Source organism: Panthera pardus, unplaced genomic scaffold, assembly GCF_024362965.1.
Source record: "Panthera pardus isolate Hobbes unplaced genomic scaffold, ASM2436296v1 HiC_scaffold_24, whole genome shotgun sequence".
NCBI lineage: Eukaryota > Metazoa > Chordata > Mammalia > Carnivora > Felidae > Panthera > Panthera pardus.
The window spans coordinates 35,446,376-35,459,431 of record NW_026526810.1 but is presented as its reverse complement, the minus strand read 5'-3'; the positions used below and the strand labels follow the sequence as shown (position 1 = coordinate 35,459,431).

At 39.8% G+C, this 13,056-nt stretch overlaps 1 protein-coding gene across 5 annotated transcripts in view; it reads right to left on the bottom strand.

Moving 5' to 3' along the window:
* The window catches only part of VPS13C (vacuolar protein sorting 13 homolog C), a 195,257-nt gene extending 182,574 nt beyond the window's left edge, over nt 1-12,683 (bottom strand). For 3 of the 5 annotated variants that reach the window (XR_008417070.1, XR_008417071.1, XR_008417072.1), the window contains exon 1: nt 12,490-12,683. Coding sequence is in view for 2 of the 5 variants with exons in the window: in XM_053889012.1 (XP_053744987.1) it covers nt 12,490-12,589 (100 nt within the window). In the remaining 3 variants the exon portion in view is untranslated. The remainder of the gene's footprint in view (nt 1-12,489) is intronic. The other 2 variants (XM_053889012.1, XM_053889013.1) reach the window with 2 other exon arrangements.
* Between the last annotated feature and the right edge of the window lie 373 nt (nt 12,684-13,056).

The following is a 13,056-nucleotide window of genomic DNA, read 5'->3' as shown; positions in this document are numbered from 1 at the left end:
TATAAGACTAAGATTAAAGCCCCTCCTAAATATCAACCATTTTACATTTAACTGAATACTGAGGAAAAAGATTTAATTTCTTGTTTCTACTTCAAGATCACATAATAATTCCATTTCACTTAAATTCTCTAAAGGTTCATAAAACTATCATTTCAATATTAAATACAAGCATGAGTTATTCAGCTACACATTTTCTTAATCACTCATGACACATTTATATTTTTAAAAATACTATTCTTTCTATGCTATCCAAAAATATTTTTCAGTCAAGTAATTTTTACCCCACAGTACTTTGGAGCAAATTAAAAAGAATATTCAATTCCATTATGCCATTGTTAGAGATGTACTTTTCCCCAGATCTCAAGTTTTTTTCAAACAGACATTTATTAACCACCTACTACTAAGAGGTAGTACCTCTCAGGAACTACCTAAGAGAGTAATTCTTCTTAGGTACTGAATGGAGAAATGACAAAAATGACATTCCTGCTACTGAGGAGCTCACAGTCTAGCAAAGGAGATTACATTTCTAAAATTTTGTAAAAACTCTATGGCATTCCAGGAGAAGAGTATACAAGATGCAAAGAAAGAGACACCTAACTGCCCAAAGAGATCAAGAACTTCCCATGAAAGTCAAGGCTAGAAGGCCAAAGAAATATTTCCTGAGTGGATAAGAAAACAGGACAAACGTGAGTGCATGAGTAAGACACATTTTAGAAACCACATGTGATTTAGTGTGCCTGGAGGGTGTGATAAAACAAGAGGAGATAAAGTCAGAAAGTTTGGCAGGAGCCAGACTAACGAAGAGTTTTTAGGATGAAAATGAAAAGTTCAGACTGGTCACAACACAGAGATGAAATACATATAAGAGGAATGACAAAATCAGAGCTGTATTTTAGAACCATTACTCTACTCTCCTAAGAAATAACCATGGATCTGTCCAAACAATTTAGCTGCAAGGATTTTGCAGCATTGGTTGTAACAGCAGAAAGAAATGGATGAATGGGAGAGAGGAAGTACCTAAAGAACTAAATGTCCAAGAAGGCATAAATCATAATACAGCTACAATATAGAGCAAAAAATGGAGACAGACATGGGAAAATGTTCACAAAATATTAAGTTTTTAAAAAGGTCAAAGAATGTTCAGATTGATTTAAACTGATGTAATTTAAAAAGTATATATATGCACACATACAAAGAAAACAACTGTAAGACGAGAGACCATAATGATCACAGCAGTTATTTCCATATAATAAAGTTCATTTGCTACACATGTATTTTACATTTTCTAAAATTACCCGATGAAAGCTACAAAAAAGGAGAGAAGGTAAGAAGTCTCACAAATGGGAATAAATAAAATATTATCAGCATTATAATAGAAGGAAAGGGAAAGAATACAGGCAGTCAAGCAGCTTCTACAACACTACAGAGAAATTAAAACCTGAAACGGTAACTTCAGGATCAAAGAGGTAGAGTCAGAATAAGAAGTTATTTTATAGGTAGAAACGACAAGAGGACATCACAGACCAAATGCAGGGATAATAAAGTAGTCAAGGAAAAGTGACATATGGTTCTGGAATTGGAAAAAAAAAAATCCTTAAGAAGTTGTATGTGGGGCACCTGGGTGGCTCAGTCTGTCAGGCATCCTACCTCAGGGCATGATCTCATAGTTTGTGAGTTTGAGTCCTGCGTCAGGCTCTGTGCTGACAGCTAAGAGCCTGGAGCCTGCTTCAGATTCTGTTTCTCTCTCTCTCTCTCTCTCTCTCTCTCTCTCTCTCAAAAATAATAAACAAACAAAAAAGAAGTCTTATATGTACAAAAATTACATAGAGTAGAAACATATCCTTGGATTTAATTCTGTCAGATGATGAATTATAAATAATTACAACTGGGAACTCTATTCAAACCAAAAGAAGTGAACTGCACAGATGCTAGTACATATTTGAAACAATCCAAACTAGTTTAACAAGATCTAAGGACCACAGAGAGACCTGCAAACTTGCTTATGAATCTGGATTGCTCTACCCAGTGACTCTCACTAGTGGGTCAAGTGTCACCAGAAGTGCTCAGAAATAATCTGCATTAGATATAAAGTATTTCTTCAACAATTATTAAAGACGCTAACTTGATGAATGTAAAAATATAAATGCACTTTTAAAAAGTGTGCTGTTTCTATTACAGTGGCACTTTGGTTCTTTAAAGAAGAGATGATATTTAAATGTGAAATACTGAAAACTACCAATATGGCTAACAGACTTAGACAAGTATATTTAGAAAGTCTGACAAAAAGAGATAATAGTGATAACTGCTAACAGGTAGGATTAGGGATTTTAATTAATATTTTTTAGTATTTTCCAGTTTTTATAATAATCAGATAACAATTTTATGTTAAAATTATACAAACTAGAATAAGAAATGAAAAACAAAACAAAGGTAAATTCCTTTTATTTATTGTTTTTTTTAAGTAATCTCTACACCCAATGTGGGGCTTGAACTCACAACCCTGAGATCAAGAGTCGCATGCTCTAGGGGGCCTGGGTGGCTCAGTTGGTTAAACGTCTGACTTTGGCCCGGTCTTGAGTTGGAGCTCAGTGTCAGGCTCTGTGCTGAGCTCTGTCATGACAGCTCAGAGCCTGAAGCCTGCTTCAGATTCTGTGTCTGTTTCTCTCTCTCTCTCTCTCGCTCTCTCTCTCTCTCTCAAAAAATGAATAAACATTTAAAAAATAAAGAGTTGCATGCTCTACCGACTGAGCCAGCCAGGTGCCCTTGTAAGTTCTAAGGTCAATAGGAACACAGTATATTTTATGCACATTCCTCCTACATCTAATATCTACCTTACTTACAAGACGTGTTTTTTTTTTTTTAAATCAATTTCTAGGGGCAGCTGGGTGGCTCAGTCGGTTGAGCATTGGACTTTGTCTCAGGTCATGATCTCACGGTGTGTGGGTTTGAGCCCCACATGGGGCTCTGTGTTGACAGCTCAGAGCCTGGAGCCTGTTTCAGATTCTGTGTCTCCCTCTTTGCCCCACCCCTGCTCCGGCTCTGTCTCTCTCAAAAATGAATAAATGTTTAAAAAAAAAAACTTTTTAAATCTATTTCCGCTATGTAGAGTCTAGCAAACAAATGCATACTTCCTCTCTGAAAAATGTGAATGCTATCTAACAGTAAATATAACAATGAAAGAAGAATGACACATTCAATAAATTAGTTGCACTGAAAGAGGAGCCACTGGTCCTAGTACAAAGAAAATGGGAAGAACAGCAGCATATTGCAGATAAACACCAGGTCATAAGTGCATTCATTCATTCAACCAGTGGATGAGTGTTTTATCTAGGTAAGGCACTGTGCTAATATGTACTCTTCCACTAAATCTATGTACGTATCAGTTTAATAGTCTATATTCTCAGAATGCCAGAAATCCCATTTACATAAAAAATAATTTATAAGACTAAGATCAAAGCCCTTCCTACATATCAACCATTTTATATTTGACTGAATACTGAGGAAAAAGATTTAATTTCTTGTCTCTATTTCAAGATAACATAATAATTCCATCTACATGCAAATAATTTTACTGCTATAGCCAGATCAAGGGCTGAAACACAGGCCATATCTGTGCCAAAACCTTAAATTATTTTTTAATGTTTATTTATTTTTGAGAGAGAGAGACAGAGCATGAATGGGGGAGAGGCAGAGAGAGAGGGAGACACAGAATCTGAAGCAGGCTCCAGGCTCTGAACTGTCAGCACAAAGCCCAATGCAGGGCTCGAACTCATGAGCCGTGAGATCATGACCTGAGCTGAAGTCAGGTGCTTAACCAACTGAGCCACCCAGGCACCCTTGTGTCAAATCTTTAAAATAAACAAAAAAAGAGAAAAAGGATGAATAATAATTGGAGGAGGGACAGATAAACACCACCACCAGAAAGGAAGGCACTAAAGCCAATCCCACAATCAGGTGTCTCTAATCCCATGAAGTTCCAAAAAGACCACAGTGACAGACAAGTAAAGAAGTTCTATGAAGTGATTTCCTTTTACGATGGACTGACAGGCCTAAAGGATGACAGTAAGCAGGAAATGTAGTCTGCGTCAGAAGAGAAGGCTTCTCATTCTCATCCTACGTGATTCTCATCAATAAACCATCACATTTTAGATGAGCATACACAGCTGGGGAGTCACACATAAAATTTCAAAGTTAATCCCTAAGTGTATTTTCAGAGGTACGTTAAAGGGTAAATCCTGGACCAGAATCTATCTAATAATCCTTACTAAAGAACCAGAAGATGAAAATGACAGTGAATCTATTAAATTAGCAAATGACACCAAGGTAAGCAGAGGTGGAGTCATCACAAGAAAATAAAACAAATAGAAATGGTAGCTAAATTATAGAAAACAACCAAATTAGTATATTTATGAATAAAAATGAAATGGGGGTGGAACATGGGTGGTTCAGTCGATTAAGTGTCTGACTTCGGCTCAGGTCATGATCTCGCACTTTGTAAGTTCGAGCCCCGCATTGGGCTCTGTGCTGACAGCTCAGAGCCTGGAGCCCGCTTCAGATTCTGTGTCTCCCTCTCTCTCTGCCCCTCCCTCGCTCACTTGCACACTCTATCAAAATAAATAAACATTAAAAAAAAATTTTTAATGAAATGGTACTGGAATATGGAACAAACCTAAGTCCAGGAATGGCTTATTCAATGCATAAAGCCTACAAAATAAATGAAGAAATACAGTACTGACATTAAATACCTTTAGGCAGAAATAATTCATCTGAACTTTCACAGAAGTTTAGCTGTACCTTTCTTATGTGGCACTTAACTATATAAATATTTCCCCAACCTGCTTATAAATTCCTCACTGATTCTCCCCACAGTAAGTGCACAATGAACATTGACCTGATTCATTTAGAATGCATATTATGCTGCGGTAGGACAACTACAACAAGAACATAAAATCGTTCTACTTTAGAAAACACTCTCTGATCTATAACATTTGTTGATCCTCACAGTCTCCCAATGAAGGAGACAGGACACAGACATCAAACAAAAGAAAACTGAGGCTTAGGGAGGTTAAATGGCTGGCGTAAGGATACTATGTCAACCTAATAAATGATAGAGCCAGGGCTCAAACTTTCTGATGCCCAATGTTTTGCTCAGAACATCACACTATCTTTCAAAGAGCAGAAGAGAATGGGCAATTTTAATTCAGAAGATAATTCTATCTCTCTTGTGCTTACACAAACACTGAGATGCGTGTATAGATGGTGGATCCATTTTTGGTCTCTGCATTTTAAGAGTATGAAAAATCCAAAACCAAAAAGGGAAAATAAAATCGGACAACTAATGAGGACATAACCACAAAGGAAGGACAGGGTCAGAAGACGGCATTGCAAAATGGTTATTTTAGAACTTTTTAAAAAGCTGTGTTTGCAAAAACAAAAGACAGAAATTCATAAGGTATAACTATGCAGAACCATAAAGATCTTTAAACCTAATTCCCTCTCACTTTACATGAAAAAACTGAAGGCTAAAGAGATTAGGTAATGTATCTAAGATTATACAGTTAATGTGTAGCAGTGCTAAGAATAGAACCTATGTCTCCTGACTCCCTGGTCGATGTTCTTAATATAAAACACAGATATTAAATCAAACTGTGATTAAAAACAAACAAAAAACCCCAACAAACAAAAATGCCATGCCTTGCTCCATGAAACTATCTTTGCATACTGTAAAATAATGAAAAAAGAATATGCAGTGCTATATATTTGGTTTTTATTTCCTTTATGTATCTATCACAGACTCACTATTTATTTGATAGTATATCAAAATATTCAGACACTTTCATTCTCCAAGAAAGTGAGCTAAACTAAATGACTGAACAATCTTTCAAGTATGAAACAAATTATTTTAATAACCATTGTTTCAGTAAAGAATACTGAAGAAACTATGGTAGCAATTCATTCCAATTGAATCTTTCGATTCAACCCACATTAATTTAGTTAATGCAGACTTTTTTTTTCAGTTTTATTTATTTATGTAATCTCTACATCCCATGTGGCGCTTGAACTCACAACCTCGAGACCAAGAGTCACATGCCATTCTGACTGAGCCAGCCAGATGCCCCAGCAGATTCCTTTTAATCGTTCACAGAGACTTTGTCTTGAGAGAGAGGGGAAAAGGAAAAAGTTAACTCTTATTCTTTCCATTTCCCTATTAAAACAGAAAGTCTTGGCAATGAAAGGCAGAAAGCTGCCAGATTAAGGCTAAACTTTCTCCCTTTCAGGAAGGCAGACCTTCCTAGCAGAACGGTTGCCAAAGTACTAACTTCCTGTTTTATTTCTGGTAAAGGAGTGTATTTTTAATTTATGATGTTATTTAAATGTGTGGTAAGGTTATTTTCAATTTAAGTGTTTTAAGCATTGCTTTAATTGATAATAACTGAGCATAAATATATTATAATTCAACTATGTGTTATTTTATATGCTATAGGACAGGCTACTGAGAAATGGCCTTCACTGTACCAAGTGCTGGCTGGGAAGAAAGGGCTAAAAAAAAACTCCTCTACAAGTTTAGAAATATCTAGATACTGTTACGTTTTATCAAGGTACAAAAGAACCAAAGAGACCTTCGATTTCTTGCATTCCACAGCTACCTGTCAAGACAGTGTAACATACTAGATAGATTTGGATTTGCAAATATCAGCATGAGGCTGGAACTTCATTTATCTTGTCACATTTTGTGACTGTGACTCTTTGCTCACTATTTTGAGTGAAAAACAAAGAGGAAAGATACCGTGATTAAGATATTCATTATCTAATGAAGGAGATCTCTCAGCTCTGGCTTTGTTCAAATCACAAAAGTTGAAAGCCAGAAGAGATGACCTTGTCTAACCCTCTCATTTGCAGATAAGAAAATAGTGGCAACCGGTTAGTGACTTGCCAAAAGCCACACAACTAGGCAGTACCACAGATGGAATTATATCCCCAGGTTTCCTTCTTCCTTGTGCTGCTCTGCTCCAACAGTATCTGGCAGCTGATGGAAAAGTGTCAGGCATGAGGTGAAGGACAGTACGGTAATCAGCACAGACTCAGCCTGGTTTGCAGAACCACAAACTGTGGGCACTCCACCTGGCTTCTTCCTCTGATCACCATAGCCACCCCTTGCATCCAACACATCATAGCCTCTATATATACTCTGCATGCCAAATGGGAGTGAGAATTCTGAATGAAGGATTTTCCTGCTGACTTTCCACAGTAAATCAGCTTTGAAAAATCAAATTAACAAAGGTTCTACACTGCAACAATACTCCTTAAAGCAAGTTGCAAAAGATATGGTATTTCAACATACCTTTTCAAATACATGTTACTCTTAAAACAATTACATCCTGGACACAGATCAAATAGCTAAGGGCTGTGCAATTTATCTTCAGGTACCAGATTGTGGAGAACAAAAACCCAGACAAACCTTCACTATTTGCATAGGCAGCAACATGCCCACCACACACTTTTCTGAACCTTTGAAAACCTGACTTACAAACCACCTGGCAGATAATACTAGTATTTAAGTGTAACTTCAAATGCAAATGGATTTTTTATTCTTTTAAGAAGTTTGGAAAATAAGAAATGTTTACATGTGTTGTGCTACCTCTATACCAAATCGTCACACTACTGTCATACTACTGTCACACATAATCACACAGATTATGAAAACCCTGAAGTCTGAAGCCTAGAGGGAACATACTCATGAAAATAAAGCAGGCTATTTTCCATAACTCAGCTAGGTTTATCACTATCAATATTAACATTTTAACAATTAGAATTACAAATGGTTTTCACATCATTTACATCACATAGTGTTATTTACCCCATTTTGCAGATAAGGAAACTGAGGCTTAAAGAATTAAAACGTTTTGCCCATGGATCCCACAACTAGTAAATAAGCAGGGCCTAATTTTCCTGTAACAGCAAGAATTTTTAAAGATCATTCTCCTTAAATCCCTATTTAAAAACACAGGAATTTCTTGGCATTAAAAAAAAAAAAGAGGAAAAGAATAAGAAAAAAAGCTTTTAATAAAAACAGGAAAAAAAAAGCTTTTTTTGGCAGGGGGAAGGGGCGGCAGTCATCTCTAATTTAAAGACAATATCCACAATAAACTTCCCGATTCTAGACTTTCAAATAAAATTTCCCCATCCTTCTTACTCTACATTTTATTTATTGTGTATTTCACTGTGTCTATGCATGTACGAATATATGCATGCTACAATCCTTTGCAAATTGTTTATACAATATTTTAATTTTTAAAACTACTTCCTGGTATCATGGAAAGATTTTTCATTTTTACCAACATGATACCTCTCAATCACTTAAGACCTCTGTTTCTGTCTTAAGTTACAAATTTTATAAGGCATATACATCCTCTAAGTACTTTTTCACTTCTTACTACAACTTGTTCAGCATCCAGAAGTTCTCTTTAAAAATGCAGAAGGTAATCTCAATATTCTCCTTAGACCAGTTACTCAAAAACATTTTGGGCTGGATCATTCTTGGTTGTGGGGAGCTGTCCTGTGCATTGTACAATGTAGCGGTATGCCTACGGTCTACCCGCTAGATCTCAGTAGCATACCTCCAGCCCTCAGTGTAACAATCAAAAATGTCTCGGACATTGCCAAATATTCCTTCAGGGCAAACTCATTTCCAGCTGAAAAATCACTGCTTTCACCTGGTCAAATACTCCAGTTAAGAAGTATCAATTTAGTTTCCCATTTATGTCTAAAGAAAATTAAGATCAGCCCTGTGAAATTGTTACAGGTTGAATTCTTTTCTCAGGATGTGAAAATATAACAATAAAAAAAAAAAATGTAAACAGCCAAACATTATGACACATAAACCTTATTTATAAAGCAGTCTCCAAATAAGATTATATACAATTTTCAATTCTTTATAAAACTTGTCAGTATCGGGGCGCCTGGGTGGCGCAGTCGGTTAAGCGTCCGACTTCAGCCAGGTCACGATCTCACGGTCCGTGAGTTCGAGCCCCGCGTCAGGCTCTGGGCTGATGGCTCGGAGCCTGGAGCCTGTTTCCGATTCTGTGTCTCCCTCTCTCTCTGCCCCTCCCCCGTTCATGCTCTGTCTCTCTCTGTCCCAAAAATAAATAAAAAACGTTGAAAAAAAAAAAAATAAAAAATAAAAAAAAACTTGTCAGTATCATGGATGTCATAAATATCAGCTTATTTCTTAATATACCAACCTGTTTACCACAAAAAGTTAAATTAAAATATTATTTTAAAAAATTAATTAAATTATTTCTTTAGGAATATTTTCAGAAGAAATACTCAACATATATTTTGCCTTTAAGAGGACAATTAGTGTTATAAAAAATACATTGAATAATAACCATAAAAGCTTCCTTTATAAACCACAGAAGTAAAAGGTGGCAAAATTTTATAGAAGCAGAGATGTGGGTTGATAAGGCTAAGGGAATTACTGAGTGGACTTCAAGTGGATACAGTTTATTTTCTCAGGCCTATTATAAAAGGGATATTGGCCACTGACAGCATACCTCATCTAAAAGAAACAAAATGAGATCTCAGAAAAAAAATTTATTTTTCTACATTCCATCAAAAAAGAGAGGAATAGGGGTGCCTGGGTGGCTCAGTCGGTTAAGCGTCTGACTCTTGTTATTGGCTCAGGTCATGATCTCACAGTTTTTGAATCTGAGTCCCACATCCGGCTCTGCGTGGACCCCGCAGAGCCTCTTTGGGACTCTCTCCCCACCCCCACCTCCACCCCATCCCACTCACTCTCTCTCTCTCTCTCTCTCAAAACAAATAAACTTTTTTAAAAAGGAGTAAATGACATAATATTGTGGCATTTTAATTTCAGATGAGAAGTTCAAAATCCCCAGCCAGCCTACATCACAATTTCATAGTAAAAACACTTGCAACCAGAATCACAGAGTATTGGCACTGGAAGGCCCCTTAGTTGTTATCTATCCCAACTTCCAATTTTTAAGTAAAAGAAAAGTAAGATTTGGTAGAGAAGAAATCTTTCATTCATCTATAAACTTTATTTCTTTAAAAATAATCTGAGGTAAATAGGACGCAATGTTACATACTGGTAGATGATTCTGAGCAGTGACCGCAAAGGACTATTACATTATCTGGTGTCATTATTTTTTTCTTTTAAACTTAAAAGAAAGGGGCGCCTGGGTGGCTCAGTCAGTTAAATGTCCGAATTTGGCTCAGGTCATTATCTCACAGCTCATGAGTTCAAGCCCCGCGTCAGGCTCTGTGTTCAGAGCCTAGAGCCTACTTTGGATTCTGTGTCTCCTTCCCTCTCTGCCCCTCCCCCCCCCCAAAAAAAACAAACATTAAAAAATTTTTTTTACGTTTAAATTAAGATGAGGCCGAGTAAGGTTAGTGGCTTGTCCAACACAACACCCTAGAATCCAGGTTTCTAAATGCTTTCCTAAATCCTAAATTCCTAAATAAAGTTTAGACTAGAAGCAATAATTTGTATTTGACAGTATTAAGAAAGAGTTGATTCCTGCAGAAGGCACTGGATATTTAATTCCTTACATGTCTCTTTCTCTCCTTCTCTTGCATTATATTAATGTTGCAGGAGGGCATGTAAACGAAGGGGGTAGTGTTGGGCAAACCACAACTGAACCAGTCAAAGGATCAGCAACCTATTCAAAGGAGGCTCCTCCACAACCTAGGGCAGCACTCATGGTTCTGTAACACTGCCCAATATAAATATATGGTTCACATACATAATTATATGCTTTAGGAAACAAGTTTTTTTTTTGTTTGTTTTTTGTTTTTTTTTTAAAAGAGGGGACACCTGGGTGGCTTAGTTGCTTGAGCATCTGACTTCAGCTCAGGTCATGCATGGTTTTAGGGTTTTTGAGTTCGAGCCCCACATCAGGCATCAGGCTCCTTGCTGTCCACAAAGACCCTGCTTCAGACCCTCTGTCCCCTTCTCTCTGGCCCTCCCCTGCTTGCGCGCTCTCACTCTCTCTCAAAAACGCCAAAACATTAAAACATTTGGGGGGAGGGCACCTGGGTGGATCAGTCAGATAAGCATCTGACTCATGCTCAAGTCATGATCTTGGGGTTCACGAGTTCGAGCCCTGCGTGGGGTTCTGTGCTGACAGCTCAAAGCCTGAAACCTGTTTCAGATTCTGTGTCTCCCTCTCTCTCTGCTCCTCCCCCACTTACTCTGTCTGTCCCTCGCTTCCAAAATTAAACATCAAAAAATAATAATTTAAATTTTTTTTTAATTTTATTTTAAAAAAGGAAAAAGAAAGGGGGAAATGAACTTTGATAATGTATTTAAGCCAATATAACCAAATATTATTTCAACGTATAATCAACATAAAAGATTGAGGTATTACACTCTTTCTCCTACTGAGTATTTTCAAAACTCCATGTTGTATTTACAGCAAGTCTCAGTTGGCAGTAACTACACCTCAAGGGCCTAACAGCCAGAGCGGCTAGTGGTTACCCCATCCGACAGCGTGGGTCTTTCACTCTAGGTTGACTCAATGAAAAGGCAGTTCCATCCATTTGAGTGGTTCTTTGGATTTCCTTCCCAAGCTGACAAAATTCTCAAAAGTCTTTTGTAGAGTGAAAAGTATTCCCAAGAGCCCCAAAGCTTAATATGCATAATCAGTGCAAATGACTAATCTCTCCGAAGAGTGTGCAAGCATACTACTTACTGTCTACTTCTACGCACTCAAGGTTGAGGAGAGAAACGCTGGGGTACATTTTGGGGCATGCACCTAATTAATGATGATGCCAGATGTCGCCTGAATTATTTTTTTCCGTCGTCCAAAATAAAACTGAAAGTCATCTTACTGACGTGAAGTAAATATTAAGGGAAGAAGTCGTTTTCTCAAAAGCTGAAAGTATTAATAGTAGGAAGCCATACGAACAGGCCTTTCCTAAGGATGTTCCGGGGTCGATGGACCCCCTCCCAAATCCTGCAATCCTAAAGAGAAGAAACCCAGTTCCTGCTCATCAACAACTGCCAAGAGAAGGCAACTGTGAAACGCAATTTCCTTTTTCTTCTTCCTTGGTGCCACTTTATTAGAGCGTGTGTAACCACGCAGCAGTCTCCACTGCACAGGGTGCGGGAGCAGAAAGGTTTCTTAAGGAAGGCAGCAAGAGGACCCTGCGAGGTGGGCAGAGGGCGGGACAGGGCAGGGGGACCGCCTCGGGGACGCGAAAGCTGGGAACGCGGGCAGCGCGAGCTCGACCCTGCCGCATCTCCCCACCCCAGGCGGGTACCCCGGCCCCCGTGGCGGTGGCACAGGCCTCCCGGCACCCCGCACCTGCCGTCCGGGGAGGGGGGCCCCGCCGAGCGCCCTCCCCGGAGGCGGAGTCTCGGGAGGCGAAGGGAGCCCGGCCCGGGATGGAGCCGGGCGGTAAGAGCCCGCGACGTAGGCCCCTCCGCCAGCGCGGGCAGCCTGCCATGCACGCCCTCTCGCTTACCGCCCCAGATCCCCAGCTTCAGCTGGGACTTGTTCAGGTTCTCCACATAGTCCCCCAAGAAGCGGTTTAGCAGGTCCGCGACCACCGACTCCAGCACCATCGTGCGACCGAGGCACCGGGAGAGGGAGGAGCCGGAACCGCCCGGCGCAGCTGAGGGCGGCGACCCGCGCCGCGAACCACAGCCCCGCGGGCGCCGGCCCGCCCTCGCGCCGCGCTCGTGACCCGGGTTGTGCGCATGCGCGCCGCCGCCGCTGCCGCCTGGACCCGAAGGATGCGGGAGCCTTGCAGCAAGCTGGCTGCTTCTCGGCAGCCGCGGCCCCGGCCACCCGAGGGAGGGCGGAGGAGAGACAGGGAGGCCGCCTTTGGGCCTGCCTCTGCTGCCGTGCCGGAGGCCCCAGAGGAGGAAGATGTTAGCGAAAAGGAAGGGCAGGAGTTACTGAGCACAGCGACATCTTTGTGGCCGCTGTTGGCCTGCCGTCGCCTCCCGTGGACCTCAGGTCCGCAGAGCTCGCCGTCCTGGGCGAAAGCAGCTCCCCAGCGCCTCGCCTCCAGCCGAACCGACCCTCT